Raw genomic sequence first — 19229 nt, 5'->3', positions numbered from 1 at the left:
TGGGCATGCTTTATCTATTTATGCAGAAAAGCTCTGTATAGATTCACGAGTGCATGACAACGTTTCAGCATCAGGCAAGGATGGTTCTGGGAACAAGGTAAAGCCCAAAGATTAATAATATTTCAGCATGAGACCAAAATGGCGACAATTTTTTTTCTGGGCTCTAAAAGATACAGATGGTGAACAGCGTGCGTTATTATCTACACAGCATAGGAATATGTCTTTATAAACGTGCAGGGGTATATTTTACCTAGTCTATTAAGGTCCCTTTTGATTTATCTTTCAAGTTTCAATCTAAAAATTACAGACATTTTGCCTGAAAGGAATAAAAACCGGATTTTAGCACAAGCTTGTGGGTTTCTACGTTCTACCTCGAGCCAATTCGGACCGGAGACCCCTACGGGTGCACGTTTGGGGCCGGGACCGTCGCCCTTCTACAGTACCGTGTCCCCCCCCTCCGACACAAGCACCCACACACACATCCACACCACCCCCGCGGGAAGAAACGGAGCACAAGGCTCCCCTTCCCCACACCTTCAGGCTGCCGTGGGAGGAAAGGCGGCTCAGCAAGAATGAAACAAGCCCCAGTAAAATATAAAAAAATATTAATTCGGGGGGGAAACATAGGGAAAGGAAAAGGTAAAATCCACTTCTTAAAGGAAAAGGGGAAAACGGCGCGGGTAGCGGGTGGAAGGAGCAGCGGTGCGCGCATCCACCCCCCCCACCAGCGCATTCGCGGCTCGGCCAGACCCTGCTCTGCCACCCTGCTCCCCAGTGCTGAGGGGCTCCGCAGCCCCCGCCGCCCGGCTCAGGGCGCCAGCCCAGCGCCCGGGAGGCCCCTCCGCACCCACGCGGGCCTTTATCCTGCGCTCCGGTGCCGTGTGCTTCACACACACGCTGGGACGCCCACACCCTCGGCTGTCCTCCCGGCGCTGCTCCGCGGGGAGGGGGCGATCCGTGCCCGCCGGGCACCGCGCAGCGGGTGCGGGAGGAGGCGGCCGCCGCGGGCCCTGAAACCTCCCCTGCTGGAAGAAAGGAAAAAAAAACAGAGCGAGAGAGAGAGAGGAAAAGAAAAATCTCTCTCCCTGCCTATGAAATGCTGAAAAGGCATCGCGGGGCCCTTCGGGTGGGCGAGCAGATCCTAGTGTAAGTTTATAGACGGGTTTCCTAGCTCCCCACGTCATGAAGGGCTCTTCATTCCCCTCCGCTGCGAAGAACATGTTCTTAACTCTTTATTATTCAGAATAAAAACTTTATTTTTTTTTTTTCCAGAACGTGAGCAGCAAGGAATGTATAACTTTCAAAACAAATCTAGCCTTTTCAGCTTCACACACTTTTTGCCTAGCTGGATGTCACAAGCATAAAATATTCAAACCGTGATCTTTTTTCCCAGATTTTATTGCATCGTCATCATCATTATTATCACTATTTTTAATAAAAGGAGTTAATAGTTTCCTTTCAAACGATATTTCTAACGCGTGCCGATATGCCATCTAATATATGGCCTCCTGAATATTCAGGGTACAGATTTTTTAATATATATATAAATATGAACAAATGGGGATAAATAAAATTTTAAACACTTAGATTATTCAATGTTTGCGAAAAAAAAATATAAATAAATCTGAATGTTCACCAGCATACACACATTGAAAGACTTACACGTATCAATAATTGTCCAGGGAGTCCCTGTCCAAGCGCTTTTGATGTCTTTCTTGCTATTTAAAAGAAGTGCAATAAAAAAAATTGCTTCCCCGTGGGATCAATCATGTACGAACAAATTCACATTTAAGAATTCCTTTTATAGAAAATTTGTTCATATACCCTGTTTTGATAAAAGTGTAGAAGGTAAAGTATAAAGCCTCTGCATTCTCCCAAAGTGAGACACAAGGCTACAGTTCAAGAAGATAAATATCCACTAGTGAAACTATAGAGCAATTCAAGCAACAAGTATTGCTACGTCACATAAACTAGAAAACGCTTTTACGAAAGGAAACAAAACAAACCAAAACGAACAAAAGAAACGAGAAGGGAAGGGGAGGGCACATGTTGGGGAGAGGAGAGAGAAGGGAAGGGATGAGTACTTTCCAAAACTTGGGGGCTTGGTGTGTTCCTCTTAGTGACTCCTGTCTCTTACAGATGAGTGAGTTTGGGCGCTTCCTGAATTCTTCCCTGAGAAGGATGGTGAGCAGTAAGGTCTGTGTATGTTGGATGTGGATCACAAGGTCCATGGTGGTGATTGTTGGCCATTGGCCCAGCCCCGCTGTAGTCCATGTTGGCAGAGGGAGGATGAGGGAGATGAGTTAGACCAAAGATGGAAGGCCCAGAATTGGTCATGGTCTCCACGTAGTTGCCCCCTACATAGACGGGGCTTCCCTGTATATGTGGATTCCCATAACCGTTGCCTTGAAGAGGATGAGTATCATATTCAGGTGTCACAGCTGCTGTCCCCGTGTATCTCTTTTGAGGAGGTGGGCAGTTATTAAGAGGAGCAGTATACGATGCAGGGATGCCATAGGTGTTTTGATGAGGCTTGTTAAATGGTGGAGGCGACTGGGGCTCGTAGGGGACACTGTTTACTAAAGAATGCATAGAGTTTAGGTATCCCCCAGCAGCTGGAGGGACAGGGCTTCTGCTTGGGGACTGTCCTCCTGAAGAGGTCATCATACCCTTGCCCTTCTGATCCTTTTTGTATTTCATTCTGCGGTTTTGAAACCAGATTTTGATCTGTCTTTCTGTGAGATTGAGCAAATTAGCCATTTCTACCCTTCGTGGCCTGCAAAGGTACCTATTGAAGTGGAACTCCTTTTCCAGTTCTACCAGCTGGGCACTTGTGTAAGCTGTACGGGCTCGCTTAGAGGAGGCTTGCCCTGGAGGGCTTTTATCACCAGCACAACTCTCACCTATGTAAATCACACAAAGAACACAATCAGCATGGCGAACCTACACATGGCAACACGAGAAAATGGCCAACAACACCAGCGCCTGGAGAGTTTGGCTCCCAAAGGCAAGATGGATGCCCATGCGTGCAGCGAGTCCTCCCCCATGGCGCGAGCTCAGTCGCGCCAAACTACAAGACTCAGAAGACTTCCTTCACCTCGTTAATGTCACTATATGACTACACGTGCTTCCCTTAAGAATGACAGCATGCAACATGTCTTGAGCTTGGTGGAGAGGAGCAAGGAGGGTTCAGGGAAACACAGTGAGGTTTACAAACTCTGAAGGTGAACTTGTGGCTCTGCTGACATAGTGGGACCAGGGTCTTCAAAAACTAGCTGTTCTCTATTGCTGTAAAGACCTAAAACCCTCTTTTCTGAAAACCCATGTATGTATATATATACATCAGCTACAAATACCTGAAAGTTAGGTATCCACAATACAAAATTTTAACAAATAAATACAGAATTGTCAGTATAATGGTTTTTATCATATCAAATATATAGCGTAATATAAGCAGATGGTAGTGATTGGGAAGAATAATATATATAAAGAAGAACATACAGTACCTAGGCTTGCATATAGGCATGGAGATATATTTAAGTGTTGCTGCTTTTTAATAAAATAAATACATCATATGGAAGACTGTAAACAGCAGTGTTACCACAGCTTTAAAAAGCAGACTGGCAGAACACTTGCTAAAGTTTTGAACTCTATTTCCAAGGCACATTTAAGTGAAAAAGAAGTCAGAATAAGCCCAACTTCTGGGCATTGGAGCTAGCACTGGTGTTATCAGTTTGGGTTTCCTTGAGTAATAAAAGCATTGATATACACTTCCATCCCTCAAATAATGTTTTATGGCCTGAAGTTTATAGCACTCCAGAATCACTTTTGTTTACCAGGCTTGTAACTTTGCCAATCAGCTTATTAAAATAGGAAGAGGTTCTGACTGCATGCAGGGCATTGATCCTGCCTGCACATGATTATGAGCTATTTTATTCCCGTTACACTTCAGCAGAGATAGGTCACTGTCTTATTAATCTAACAGCACCATGCCAACAAAGTACTCGGGACAAGCCTCTGGCTTGAGGCCTGGGCTGCTCCGCACTGACATGATTTACTGAAGGGGGGATTACCTAGGAAATATGATAGATGCTGGAGGGCACAAGTGGTTCTGCCACTAGGAAGCAAAGTTAATTCAGACCCATTCTGCAAGGCTGGGAAAGTTTTGCATGGGGTGTTTTTTACACTGAGCTCCCCTCAGTGAATAAGCTGAGTGATGGCAAGCCCGTTCCAAAAGTTTCATGGGGTCAACTCAGAGGGTAAAAAAACCCCCATCCTCCCCTCCCTAAAGTGAAGGTGGGTACGACAGCCCTCCTCCCCACAGGATGCATAGTCAGCCCAGAAATACCCAGGGAGAGGGGGAACACATTTCATACCTGAACTGGAACTGCTGTTTTTCTGCTTTGTGTTTTGCCGAGACTCTTTCATCCACGGGAATATCTGTTTGGACACGGTGGGTGAGTTAAGAGCTGGGCTCTTGGTGGGGTTGGCCGGGGTAGGGTTGCTGCTGGCATTTTGAGATGGTGAGGTGGAGGACGGAGGTGGAGGTTGTGACTGCTGGGCTGGAGGTGGCTGCGGTGGAGCCTGTGGGTCAGCGAGGCTGGGGGGCTGGAGAGTCTGGCTGGGGAGGGTCCTCATGCAACTCTCACTGATGTCATTGGCCTTGTGGTGGGACACAGAGCTGCCGGGGGACTGGAGGGAGCACGCGGGGCGGTGGTACTCAGTTTCCACAAGTGATGAAGATGGAGGATATTGCTGCTGACTCACATTATAAGTGAAACCATTTGCTCCTTGGTAGGGGTAGGCACCATAGATTGCAGAGCTGTCGTAGTAGGTCGCTTTTTGCATTTCGTTGTTTCCCAATATTTATTTCGCAAACTGACAGGGTCTTGACACCCTTGGAGAATAACATTGGCACCCCTCTGTCACGTGGCGCTCTTCCTCCAATGGCCTCTCCGGGCAGACCTGGGGTGTGGGGAGAGCAGAGCAGGGTGAAGAAATGGTACAAATCCATCTTACTTTCAATAGCTAAGTGACATGAAAGCCATAAAAGAAAAAGTGGTCAGCAATATTTAGCAGCATGACTTGGCCTCAGGCGTGGAGCATTTCGATATAAAAGCTGCCTGGACTTACTGGCATCTACAAATATGTGCTTTGCTGCACTGGGATAGGGGCTTTCTAGGTTTGTTTTTTTTATTATTATTTCTTTCTTCTTAAGGAACAGAGCAAGAGGGTTGATCATTTGTCACCAAGAGGCTGTTTTAATACCGGTTTCAGAGATAAGGGTGATCGAGGAATCAGTAATGCGAAGGGGCTGGGCTGTTACTTCAGTCCAACTCTAAGATCAAACCCTCTCCTTTAACCAGCGTTGTTTTATTTTTAGCCTTTCTCCCCTGGTTAAGGCTCTTCATACAACTTCAAAGAAATATATGAGATGGTTCCCGTCTACGTGTGGCAGGGGGCAGGAGCGGGGTAGAAAGGTTTCCTAGGAAGGGATATTTAAACACCCCGAACCCAAGTGATGGATTTTGGCTTGTCTGTGAAACGCTCGATAGGAAAATAAACAAAGCCGGCACCTTCTCCCCTCCGTGCCCGCACACCACCCCGAGCCGCCCAGGTCACGCACCCTGGCAGCAGCGGTTTCTGCCCGGGCGAGCCCCGCCCGCCGCCCGCAGCGGCTACCTCTCGGTCCCGGAACTCGGCTTGGGCCACCCCACGGAGCCCCCGAGCCTGCCTCCCACTCGTGAGTGGGTCTGGAGCCTCAACTGAACCCGGTGCCGCGCAAAGCCCCTTCAGCGGGACCAGCAGGGGCGGTCGTCGGTTTGGTTTTTTCAGCAGTTGTTTTCAAGACACTAACTTTTCGTGGAATCAGCCAGATCCTACCTGTTAAAACATGATGGATTGGGGGAAAAAAACACACCAGAAACCTGAAAAACCAGCGTTCATCTCCATGACCACGGCTTGAACTTTCCTTCCAACTTAGCGATAATAGGTTCTGTCTTGGAAACTGCTATGTAATTTGATGTATGAGGGTCACTTGGCTGGGGAGAGGGTGGACACAAACTCAGAGAATGCTTCTCCTGCCCGGGCGAATCCCTTCCCCCCCCCTCCCCTTTTTTTTTTTTTTGTCACCCATCTTCCTTTCTTTCTGGGATTCCCACTCACCCATTTAAAGTCTACTTCGTCACCTGCCTGAAAATAACCAATTAAAGAATTGCCCATATTAATGAGAGAGGAGACCTGTGCGTAACCTCGGATCCAGGAGGTGTTTCCACACGCACTCACATTGTTCTCCGAAATTGAAGTGTGTTACTCACCGTCCCCCTACCCCCTCGCTGGCAAATAACCACGTCTTTTCAGATCAGAAGAGCCTCTTTTCTTTTACCACTTTCCTTGTACTTAAGCAGCTGGATATTTCCCCCCCAAAACATCTAACGAGGACAAATGCTTAGGGGCGAAAAGCCTTACACAACACATGCACCAAACGAGCTCATTCTACGCCTTTCAAGTTATACAAGTTCTTAGAAAACTGTATTCCCTTTGTTAGATCGTAACAAAATGAAGGTAACACACCTACAGCAGGGCGGTTACCCTGTTATTGCACTAATCAAGCTCTTGGGATGCTATTAAGCTAATAAGCCGATGGAGATCTGAGGCGCACAAACAATTTCCAGCTCCTCGCCTCTCCTTCCCTGTGCTATCGAGGCCTGGTGTGATTTTTCTCAATTCCTTTGAAAGAGAGACGATAGACACCACTACCAGAGGAGAAGGAGGAAACAATCAGCCAGGGGTGATTTCACAAAGGCACCCGCCTTTCATGACCGCGACACCAAACATTTCACCTTCCTTCGGCTGCTGCGAAGTTTTGTAGCGCTGGCAGGACGGGCAGCGCGGAGCGAGGATTCGGGGTGGCTGCTCCCGTAGCTGCCGGCCTGCAGACAATAGGCAACTTTACTTGGAAGGCAAAATATTATTGGAGCCTCGGCCGTCTGCCAGCAAGTAAAAAAAAAAAAATCAGATCCCGAGTTCGGGTTCGCCGAGTTAATCACTTCCTACAAAGTTATAGAGGAGCGAGGGTAACCTGAGGAACGCCCGGTCATTCCAGGAGAAAGTGGGAATAGCGAGATTAAGAGCCATAACGATCACGATAGCGTCCTAACGGGAGAGGGGAGAGGAGGTGGGTTTACCACCCCAGCCGGTGCCTGGGATGGGAAGAGCTCTCCTCTCCCCTTCGAAGACAAAAAGACAGGTCTTACAAACACACATGGGCCCCCAATCTTTCCAATGCCTGTTTTATCGGCTCCATCTCGTTTTGTGCAGTACACAGCTCTGCACTTTACCAACTTCTCTCCCCCCAACCCAGACAGCCCAGAGACAGCAGATGAAAGTTGCTTGGGGAGGCAAGTCCGCTTGGTTTCCCCCACTCACCACTTCAGCTCTCTCCCACCCTCTGCTTCCCTGTGCTTCCCCCCTTCCCAAGCACACCAGGTATTTGTCCTGTAACTCCCAACCGAGCCCCAAACTCTGACTCTAGGACGAAAAACCAGGCAGCCCCCCTGAAAGATTTCCTGAAAGATAAAGACAAAGTTGAGAGAAGGTGGGGGGTGGGGGGAAGAGAGGAGAGAGAGCTGCCTGAACACGAAGTGTAAGGGTATCAGTCACTGCCTGGAAGGAAGCCCCAGCTTGTGAACTCTTCTTGAACCGACATTTAAGTCTACGGTCATAAATCACTGGGACATAAACTCCGCCATTCACGACTGATAGCAGCGTATTTGTGGCCTGCTTACCTTAACTTCTGACGACTGAGGCGGAAGCCAGCATGCTCGCTCTCTCTCTCTCTCTTTTTTTTTTTTTTTTGCAGGCGACACAACCCAGAGAGCAGGGGCTGTCTGCCCCAGCTCGATCCCTGTGGCCGCGGGGTGGGCACCGGCTCAGCTCATCCGCACCCGGCACCCCCCGGCCGGGAGGGGCGAGTCCTGCTCCGCACAGGATGGGGTCGGTGGCTCCGGACACCCGCCTACCCCCCTCCCCTGACACTTCAGGCTGCGCACCCTACCCCGAGCCGGTCCCCGGCGTACCGGGCTCCCCCTGTGCGGGGCACGGAGAACGGGGTTGTTTCCCAGGGCTGCTCTGAGAAGGGAAGAAGAGAGAGGAAAGGAGGAGGGGGGGGAGTTGGAGGGGGGGAAAAAAGGAAAAAATAAAAAAAAAGGAAGAAAGAAAGGAAGGCGGCCGCCTGGGGAAGCATGGGGCAGGGTGGGGGCTGGGGAGGGAGCGCAGGAGCACGGCAGTGAAGGAGTGCGGCCCCCCCGCACCCGGGCGTCACCGAAGTCCAGGAAAATTATGCTAATGAAGACAAACGGCGCTCACAAAGGGTCGCTCTCACCAGCCTCCAGGGTGCTGCTGTGGGGGGTTGAGTTTGTCCCTCTTACCGATGGGCCTGGGGGGCAGCTGCAGAATAGCCCCTCTGCCTCTCCCCACGGCCGGGAGCCCCGCACAGCCCCGGCTGAGTCCCGGGGAGGGGAGCAAAGCCCGGAGAGCCGGGGCTGGGTCCGGAGAGCCAACCGAAGCCCACCAGGATCCCCGCTCTGGGCAATGCTTTCAGAGCCACGCTGGAAATCATTAGAGTTACTAATTATTAACTCATGCATGCGTGAGCGCACACACACACAGATGTACACACAGACACCCCCTGCCCCCCTCAAATATCCCCAGCGCCCGGGACGGGCACAGAGGCGCTCACACACAGACATGTGCTGCACAGACGGGTCGGGGTGCCCGCAGCACCCCGTGGGGACGCGTGGGCGGGAGCCCCGCGTGGACGCGGGCCCGGAGCCTCTCAGTTCGCCTTCTCCTTCTTTCCGCGGCACAGCTGGGGAAGGCGCTCGCCTCTTTCCTCAGCGCCACGGGGTTTGGGGGTGGTGGTGTCCCCCCAGTTTCCTGCAACAGAAACACGGCAGCGACCGTGCAAACGAGAACTTAAACAAAGTTGCAGACCCTGCCCGTCTGGCAGACGGTAACGGGGCTGTGGGCTCCGTGCATTAAGCAGAGCCTGCGAATAAAATCTAGGTGTAAATTTGACGTTACTTCGTTAATTAAGGCATTATAAATATAACTAGTCCGTTTAAAGCACGAGGGAACCCAGCGTCATCTTTAAATACAAACAAAGCGAGGGGGAAGCGAGAAATAAAAAGCACTATAAGGCTGGGGTGGCCTCTTACGCATACCAATGGTTTTTGTCATTTATGGCTATGCAAGATTTATGACTTCGTGCACCAAAGCTGTAAACAGAGCACTAAAACAGAAAACACTTGCTCCTTATGGCATAAGTGAGAAGGCACCACATGAAAGGGGAAGCGGCCAGAGTAGGAGGAGAGAAGAGGCAAAAATCCTTCGTATGCGTTTTGCTTCAAACAATCCTGTGAATGTTGCTTTGGAAGGAAAAAAAAAAAAAAACCAACAAAAACTCTTTTTAGTCAATAATCAACCCCACACTTTCTTCTGAAACTGCTGATCTGCCATTCGCCCACTTGCCCGGCCAAATACTGAGAGGCAGCGCTGCGCCCCGACGGAGCCCCCCGGACCGGCGAGGAGGATTTGGACAGGGAGAGAAAAGATGCGGACTGCCGAAACCTACGAACACCGTGGAGCCTGCCGGGTTTGGGGATCCCCGCCGAAAGCTGGACGAGTTTTTCCTAAGAGGGCGTTTCAACTTGGGAACCATCTCCAGCGGGATATTCTGACTAAATGTCTGTATTTAAGAACGGGGAACGGGAAGAGGGGGGAGGATTTTTAAAAATGAAAGGATATGTAAGGACTTCAATTGTGAGAACCGAAGTGGTTCATAGGAATATTGAAGTGTTTCTTCCATTCATCTTACTGCCTGCAAAGAGTATTTTGCGAGATTTCTCCAATTAGTCCCATTTCCCCACGCCCCCTCTCTCCCCAAAGAGGTAATTTTAAACATGAGAAGATGATTATTTTTTTTAATGTCTCCTATGATGTCGGGATAAGTGTCCCAACGCACAGATCCCCGCTGCTTTTATCTGTCTTTCCCTCCCAGAGGCCGAATATTTTCTTTCTGCTCCATTCCGCTGAGAGAGATAGGGCTTAGCTCGGGGAGGGACGGGCAGTGTTTGGGGCTGATTTCTGAGTCAGAAATGACTGCCTTTTCTCCCCGAAGAGTCCCACTCTGTGGCACTCCCTCCCCTCCCTCCCCCCACCTCCCCCGAATTACTATTTTCCGAATAAAATAATGCCTGTAAAGCGCCTTGTCCTTGGATGCCCCGAAATGGAAGCAGGAAGCACCATAATTCAAGGCTGGTTCTGGGGGATCTCTTAGGGATGAAATAGCAAGGCAGGGAGTTGAGGGAGAAGTGGGACAATTCTGGAAGTGGTCCCTGTCCAAGTCGTTAGAGTGTAAGAAGGGGATATCAACTGAATTAGAGAAGGACTGGACAATCGAAGCAAGCCGTGGTCAATCTAAATTTTTGTTTATATTTTCTAACACTAGAGAGGCGATGCACTCTTTGCTATTTGCTCAACAGACTGAAGTTATTTACATAACTCGCCGAAATCCCCCTCTCCTCCAAAACTCTTCTTGCTTCTTTTTACTCTAGAGCAGGACTGTATTATTTATGAGCATTTTAACTGGGTCAATATGCATCCAAACTGGGTCATAAATCAGAGGAAAGGCTGCCAAGTAATTTAGCTGCAATTAAAGCTTGGATTTTATTTTTGAGGCACGTTTTGGCCCATTTCAAAATACGGCAATGCCAGTCTTGCCTTTTAGACATACAGATGAGAGCGAAAGAGCTCTCCTTCCCTTGTTGAAGAGAGAAACACCATGCTTCAGCATGGCGAGAAGGGGAAATAAAATTTATTTGGGTCAGTTCTGCTTTGAGAGCGGCTTTAAAGAGCAGGAAAATGTGAGAACATCCCAAACATAACCCCGAAGGTCTCTGCAGAATGGCCGCGAATATCTCCAAGTGGAAATAACCTTTTTTTTGGTGCTCTCAGCGGAGTTTTTATCATCGGTCACTTTTCTTCTTCTTTCCCTCTCTTTCTGACCCCTTAGAAGACGAGCAATTACAAACAGCGTGTAACTGGACAGAAAATGGTTCAACAGGAATAGGCGAGAGGCATGGAGCGACCCGGAGGAAAGCGAGTCCCTGTGCTCCAACCTTTCCCAATGCCGGGGCACACCAGGGAAATAGGGTTTCATATAGCATTTTGCTCTCTTTGGATAGCAAGGTAATCTTTCATTTTTGTCATTTAAAGTACGTCCTTCATACATATCTATTCATTCATATTGATAAGTATATGCAAATACTTACATATTTATATATATGGATATATATATATATTTATGTAAGCGACGGCATGGATATGGATTTAGGACTAGTATATCCTCTCCTAGAAGATACTTTCCACTCCTCTCCTTTTTATTCTCTCTATCCAGATCCCCATTCAGAGAGACAGAATAAACCCCCACATTTTCAAGACTGATTTATTGTTAGAAGCCGTGGCTGGCTCTTGGTTCAGCTCCTTCTCACCACGGAGAAATAAAAAGGAGCGCCTTGGCTCATTTGGGAAGGGGAAGCTTTGCCATAGAGCTGAGCACTCATGCAGCGCTCCTCGCACAATAAACAAAGTACCACTAAAGCATCATAAATAAAATGGCAGCACGATCGCACAGTCATCGATTTACGGAGCGGCAGCGGCCGAACAAACACCCATGAAACAACAACCATCGCCGCACACTCGAGCACGACCCCGACCGAGGAGCATCACACACCCCCCACATCGTTTTCTCCGACTTGCTCTAATACATAAATAAATAAACACACAAACACACAGAGAAAACAATAGAATAAAATTAAGGGGGAAAATATTCAAACACGACAATAAGAGAGGCTTCCTATCTCTAGCCGGTCATAAATAATGGTAAGATGGCAACCGAGGGGCTGTAGCAGAGGCAGCTGGCCATCAACAGCAGTGTGGGATCTCTATGGAGAAAAATAAATAAGAAGCAAACTCTCCCTGCTCAGCTCGCTGCGAGGGTAGAGTTGAATATTTACCACAGCAAATTGAAACAAAGGGGGAAGCAGCCTGGCTCCGGGTGCACACACACCCGCACGCACACACACGCACTCACTCCAGCCTCTGCTACTGACCTTTGCCTCGAACAGCAATAACTCACCACATAAATGAACAATCAACGGAAATACCTTAAAATAAAATCCATCCTTTCTAACGAAGCATTTCGTCCTCTCGACTCGACAATAACCTTTCCATAAGGAACGAAAGCTGTCAGCGAAATAGCCAGCTCTTGTGGGGACGGTGATGGGGGCAGGAGAAAAAAAAAAAAATAATAGAAAGCAGTGCTTGCTCTGAACAGAAACTGGAAAAGCGTAATCGCAGACGGAGCCAGACCGGGTCTCCACTCCAAATGCCACAATAATGCGCTGTATTATGTGCTCACGTGGTCATACGTCAACTTAAATCCTTTTATTTGAAATAGGGAATCATTGAAGGAACAGGGTTTCTTAGCGCGAGCCTTCGCTTTTTAAAGCCTTAACCCAATATGTTAAAGAAGAGTTTTAAGGGAGGGGAAAAAAAATCTAAGAGATGCAGATGACTATGGGGCGAGATTGGTCTGATTCTCTTTCCTCCCACACCAATATTTCTTTACACAAAGCCCATTGGAAGGTAAGAGGAATTCTTATAACGCTGCACTTTGATACTTAGCCTAATTAACGGCATTTGCTCCCGGGCCCGCCACTCTGCTCCACGTCGCATGTCCTCTGCAAGCCCCGAAGAAAGCCCAAATCTTAATGCTATTATTTCCAGCCCCCTTCTAAACGGGACGATTATCAGCCTTCCCCCCACCCCCAGCTGCCTCTACTCTGCCATTGTACAGGGCTTGCTCAACTCCCACACGCTACATCAGGGCTCCTGTAGAAACTAAAAAGACCTATAATTACCTGACAAAGGCAAAAAAGAGTCTCTTCTAAGAGGCTAGTTGATTTTTGTCCTCGTAACACACTATGAAGAATACACCTTCCTTCACTGGCGTGCCTCTGAATTTTGCAAAATCTTTTGGGACCTTGCTGTTAAACCTGTGCTTACGCATTTCCTATACAGCTAGTTTGAGTGATGCACAAAATTATAGGTTTCTAACGTTTGGAGAAAAAAAAAAGAATTGGGGAGGGGGAGCTCTTTGCCTAAGGGGAAAAAATTAAGAAAAAAAAGGAAAAAGCAAAGTTGTATGTGGCCCCTGAGCCAGGCAGCTTTGCCTGTGTGTGAACCCATCACATCCTCCCTGTAAGATTGTTTAACTTGTGCTATTGACACAATAAGCTAAACAAACAAAAGGAAACCCTTCACTCACACAACTTTTCTGGAAGGAGTCAAAGTAAATCAGATAGTTCACGCTTTTAGCGTGCTCCTGGTTCAGTTCTGCGAGTCCAGCATTGTGCATCATCATCTACACACCCTTGCCTAAATCTTTCCACCATCTCCCATGAGCTCAAAGAAGCTAACTACATATCCCCTCTTACTGTTTCACCTGCACTTCATTGAACAGAATGGAAGGAGTTTTCTTTTTAAAGGTGACTTTTAGTGTTATGGCCAAGTCTTGTTACACTCTCGCCTGGATTGTAGAAGCGGGCCACTGGAATGTAAACCCATTAGTAACAGTGTAGGGTAGTGGCATTGCAGCAAAGTCAGCATGACGTTACAGCAGGAGAAAACTTTGCAATTTTTCATATGGAAGTGACTAAGCTAGGACCAGGGTATACATATATTATCCCTCACTAGGAACTGGAATAAAAACTACAGATTTTTTTTAAAAAGAGAGGGCATTAGGCACACTCGGCATGCCCGAATCTATAACTATCAGCATGCTTGGTAACTCCACAGCTCTCATACTTATTGTAAGCCAAGGCTGATACTTGCTTGAGATGGATTCGCAGTTCTTTTAAATTTGGTGTGTTTACATCCCATAGAAGAAACACATAGAGAAGTTCTTCTGCAACAATGAAACTGAAATTAATGGGGAATGGAGCAGATGTTGAAAAAAGCAAAGCAAGTCTTTCTTGGGGCTGTTGTAAAAAGTTATCGACTGCTTTGCGCCAAAAGTAGAAAGATGGCTTTAGAAGTTACAGTCTTGAGCAAATAGAAACTACAAAAGCAATAAATCACAATCATAAGTCATCTGAAATGCCTTAACGCTAGCTGTGGCTATTGGCTTCAAACCCTGTTTCTGTGAACATCTTTATTAGTATTAATGGTCAAGTTAATCCTAAAACTACTGTTTAACAATTAACTTGGTGTTTATAGTGGGGAAACTAATTAATTCTTAAGAAAAGTAACTTCTTGACGTGTGAATACCTTTCACAGAGTGTGCTTTGGGAAGGCAGAAGGGGGAGTCTGCCTAACTTTGTGTTGTCCTGAATTGCAGCTGAAAATTATTCCCTTCCGCCGAATTTGGAGAAAGTTTTCCTTGCTCTAGTAGCGTGATCACGAGTTTTCAGATACAAATTCAAATGATCTTGCGAGTCGCAGGAGCTAAACTTTCCTCACCACCCCATTTATTGCTTTGCTCCTGTTCCTGGACACTCAACGTTGTGTTTTATTACCTTGATGATTTGGAGACCCGAAAGACTGTTTCTAGTAGAAAAATGTGGAGTTTATCAGTAGGTCTGCTACTGATTTTTCTGTGCTTTATACACATGGCTTCGAGCTGAGTTTAAATTCCAGCCTCAGTAACAACAAACAGATCTGAGTTCATAACGTGCCTTCATTAAGGGAGACCCTTTGTGCCCGTTCTGGTATTAATAGCCACTCTTAGCATTACTGCTATTTAAAGTTATCTCCAGTATAATTAGATTTAGAATTTTTACTGTGCTTCAAGTTTACTTTTATGCCAGTTGGTAAGAGGTGTGCCTATCACTCCCGCGTGGAGATGAAATGGGAATCATCCGTACGATTTAAGTACTTATTTCCTCGCTACCTCGAAAGATTTGCAATCTGCTGGGACGCAGAGCTGTTTACCTACATCCGTGCGTCTGATAAAGTTGGTCTTTGATCATTTCCAAGTAGATAAAAAGAGCAGCGTTATCGACTGTGCCCTTGTGTGAGAAGCTCTGCTCAGAGTCAGCTGAGTCTGCCGGTGTTGGGTCCGTTAAGGAATCCCAAATATCTCTGCCCGCAATGTTGTGGGTACATGCCACCGGAGGAAGGTTCCTTCGCACCGTGTTTTCGCTTTCAATTTCCGAACACAAGCGTGAATAGACATTTGCAGCGCCTTTTTGTAGTTAAGATTTAAGCAGCTCATTAAGCCAACACAAAGAGCCCTTGTAGTCCTGTAATTTATGGCCGCTTTTAAAAGGTAGTAAAATACACTAATTGTACATCAACATCCAAAAAGAAGCAGGTAAATCTAGCAGGAATTTGAGCTAATTCTATGTAATCCTCCCCTCTCGACGGCCGACATAAAAACATTGTCACTATGAAAAGCATTTCTTTTCTCCTGCCAAAGGACCAAGCGCATCAAGGACTTCAGCAACTCCGAACCACCAGACACCGACCTCCACTGAGTGCAAAGCAGGCCAGGACGGACAAATACCCGAAATTTATTCGCGAGCCATTCTGTTGTATGCACGCAGACAAAAATCAGGTTTTCTAACATCCCCACACGCACTTCTCGTTTGCAGGACTGGCTGCGGAACTCCTCGAGGAGGAGGCGAACAGACAAGCCGCGATAAGCAGCCATTCAGCACCGAATTGGCTCCAACCCTCTCTCCCTCGCCTGGTGCCTTTGATTTCGGAAGGAGCTAAGAACGGACAAAGACATTTTCTAACTCTTTCGCTCTTCAGATGACTTTGCATCCTTCCTGTCCCCATGCCTTTATAAGGATGGCGATCACTCAGGTCCCATACACTTCTTTGTCTGCCCAGACACGCGCATTCACCACCCATGGAAGATGAATAGAGCCAATCCAGAAAAAAAAATTCCAGCTAGGTTAAATATTTATCGCAACAACAACAAAATCTCATTCCAGCAGTCTTGTTCTTCATGCAGGTACCAGGCAAATCGCATTCTTACAGCTGCCACGGGCACAAAAGCAGCGGCCGCTGCCCGGCTCTTACCTCCTCCAGCTGCGCAGGGTTGGGCTGAGGCGCTCCCAGCTTCTTCCACCGCCCTGGCCGAGCGGCTTCGTTTCGGGGCTCCCTGCAAACAAGCAACAAACAGTGCCTTACCGGGGAGTGCAGGGGGAGGTATTTTGCTCCTTCATTGGCAATACATGGCTTGCCGGGTGCGCTGGGAGAGCCCGGAGAGGGGCGGGAGGGGACGGAGAGGACTCGGGCTCCCGCGAGGAACGTGGATTCCCACCCGGGTGAAGAGCACGGGGAGCTGAGAAATAAAAGCGTGCCGTTGTTTTGGTTGGGGTTTTTTCCTTAATTTTTTTTTTCCCCCGTAGACAGCTATGCCTTCTGTCTCCAAGTGTTTGGAAATATTGTCATTCCTAACTCTTGTTACATGAACGTCTGCTTTATTTTCCTCTGGGAAACCTTTGTTTAGGATCATTTAATCAAGAACAGACATTAAACACAAGTCGTGGTGTTCATCTCTGCTGAATTAAACTCGGAAAGGGTTCCAGTTTAAATGCGGGGCGTATTGTGGTTGGGCTTTTATTCAAACGGTTAGCCGGGGCCCAATCCTGCCACCGCAAGCTCAGTAAGAGACTAACAATTGACCTCAGTGAAGCGGGATCGGGCCCAAATGCTCGGGGAAAAAAAAAAATCAACGAAAAAAACCAACATCACTGAAAGCCATTGACAGAGGGGAAAAAATCGGGCTGCTTCTTTTCCCCTAAAATAAACACTATTGCACAGTCCAAAAAGGCAATAGTCAGATTATTTGCATGCTACTTACTGAATCACTTTTACATATGAATTTGTCACACATAGTAATCTACCCCTGTATTCAGTCTTGCTAATAAAACCCATCTAATGCATCTTACAATCGTCAGTAAATGTAAATGCTAATAATTAAATAACACCGTTCTTGCTGAAGGGTGTTATCTGAGCCCTGGAAATATTAAGTCTGTCTTGGGAGAACTTTTCCAGCAGATACTTTGCTTTGGTAATTTAGTAGTTCCATAATTACACTAATAATTTTAAATTTGGTGTTGAACTCCAGTCCACATAAAATCATGCAATAATAGCCTACTAAACTGTTTATTGCTGTCTCATAAATTTCCGAGTGCTGACTGTTAAAATCTACTGGCAAACACAAAAGAAAATTGAAAGTTCGAACTGCAATCACGGAGCCCGGCGCTGCTTCCTGTAGTTATCCTAAGCTCTACCTTTCCTTCCACTCGGCTTCAGTGCAGGGGGAACCCCCTGGCATTTTAGGCTCAAAGTCATACCTTAGCTGTTTTGATCCGTAATCAATAATCATGTTACAAACAGCAATAATCATCGATCAAGCGTGCCGTGACTGGGTTGTCCCACTCGTGTTAAATATGGAGCGTGTACCTGAAAATGGTGCCAGCGACTTCTGTATTTATTTTGGAGCTATTTGGTCACGCTACCATATTTTACACTGCCACGGTCCTTTAAAGTATGCTGTTTCTTGAAAGAGTTGCTAAGTAGCAATAAAGCACTTTACGAAAACTATGACTTTTTAAAAATTTGTTGTTATCCCAAACTCTAATATTCATTGCAGCACTGTAAGTTCGTACATAAATCGTTCAGACTAATGAGTCGTTGAGAAATTCGCCCATGACTTTTCCTTTGCAATGCTCACTGCCTTTCCATTGCTTTTTTGGCCCTGTATTAAGAGACGGTGATTTATTATCGCCAAGAAAATTGAACAAAGCAGGTCCTCCTGCACTGTGGCACCCAGCCTTCCACAGTGTGAATTAGAACATTATCAAGTGTGTTTGCCTCCGTAACACTTAATCACTAAAAGCCGTAATGTGACCACAAGGCAGCTAAAACAAAGATTTAACATTTCTAAATATTAAACTTGTTAAGCAAATGCTCAGCAGACAAAGCAAGCACAAACAATTAAAGTCATCAAGCTAGAAATACACACTACCTACTTACCAACACAGACCCTATTGCTTGCTTAAGAAGTTTAGAATCTTTCAAGATAAATCAGGTGGGGGTTTTTTTAAGAGGGAAAAAAACAGAAAAAAGAAAGAAAGAAAGAGAAAGAGAAAGAAGGAAAGAAGGAAAGAAGGAAAGAAAGAAGGAAAGAAGGAAGGAAGGAAGGAAGGAAGGAAGGAAGGAAGGAAGGAAGGAAGGAAGGAAGGAAGGAAGGAAGGAAGGAAGGAAGGAAGGAAGGAAAGAAAAAGAAAGAAAGAAAGAAAGAAAGAAAGAAAGAAAGAAAGAAAGAAAGAAAGAAAGAAAGAAAGAAAGAAAGAAAGAAAGAAAGAAAGAAAGAAAGAAAGAAAGAAAGAAAGAAAGAAAGAAAGAAAAAGAAAGAGAGAGAGAAAGAGAGAAAGAGAGAAAGAAAGAAAGAAAGAAAAAGAAAGAAAGAAAGAAAGAAAGAAAGAAAGAAAGAAAGAAAGAAAGAAAGAAAGAGAAAAGACAAACTCCAGTAATAAGGAGTTGAGTTTCACTTCTGAGAGAATCACTCCTAGTGAGGACTGACGGCCACAAATCCATTCCTGACATATCTGCATTAATTATTTAATGAGTCACGTGACCCTAAAGATTAAAATTTCAATATCTCCCCCAGAACAGACGCAACACCTTTATCTGAGAGGGCAGGGATGCTCGTACTTGGGTCCCCTAATCTCTACTGCCTTTGACAGCTCCTCAGTTTCCAGGGAGAGCTCTGGGGCGTTATTAACAAGGGTTTGTCCCGTTCTGCACAGCGAGCTGGGTCAGCTTTACACCCTCCCTCCCCCGCCAGATGAATCAGTAGAACCCAGATCGTCAGTGTCTGCAGCGGGGAGGGGGCTCTGTGCTCTGCTGGCAGGGGGACGGGAGAGCATCAGGGCGGCATTCCACGGGCCGTCTTCCTCGGGTGAGTGCTGCCTGTCCGCGGGCCCGGGCGGAGCCAGTAGGGCTGCCCGGGGCCGGAGGGAGGCGGCCGCGGAGCTTCCCCTGCCCACGCGGGGAGCCCCGACCCCACCGGGACCCGCGTGGGCAGGGCTTGGGCGCCCGCGCAGGGAGCCGCTGGAGGGGACAGCCCTGGAGCGACACCCCGG

The 19229-nt window shown here is 47.1% G+C and overlaps 1 protein-coding gene across 1 annotated transcript; it reads right to left on the bottom strand.

Moving 5' to 3' along the window:
- Positions 1-1231: 1231 nt before the first annotated feature.
- Positions 1232-8187, bottom strand: HOXA3 (homeobox A3). Its single transcript, XM_032109148.1, has 3 exons — positions 5627-8187; positions 4377-4965; positions 1232-2903 (listed from the first exon to the last, which is right to left on the bottom strand). The coding sequence occupies exons 2-3, from the start codon at positions 4846-4848 to the stop codon at positions 2134-2136; spliced, it is 1242 nt and encodes a 413-aa protein (XP_031965039.1). The 5' UTR covers positions 4849-4965; positions 5627-8187; the 3' UTR covers positions 1232-2133.
- Between the last annotated feature and the right edge of the window lie 11042 nt (positions 8188-19229).

This window comes from Corvus moneduloides, chromosome 1, assembly GCF_009650955.1.
Source record: "Corvus moneduloides isolate bCorMon1 chromosome 1, bCorMon1.pri, whole genome shotgun sequence".
Classification (NCBI taxonomy): Eukaryota; Metazoa; Chordata; class Aves; order Passeriformes; family Corvidae; genus Corvus; species Corvus moneduloides.
Note: the sequence above shows the minus strand (reverse complement) of the source record. Positions and strands in the feature narration are given on the sequence as shown.

Bases quoted from the DNA above. Each gene is read 5' to 3' on its own strand.
- HOXA3 (XM_032109148.1), bottom strand. From the start codon at position 4,848: ATGCAAAAAGCGACCTACTACGACAGCTCTGCAATCTATGGTGCCTAC. The intron at 2,904-4,376 runs GTATGAAATGTG...TGATTTACATAG, and splicing joins AAACAGCAGTTCCAGTTCAG to GTGAGAGTTGTGCTGGTGAT.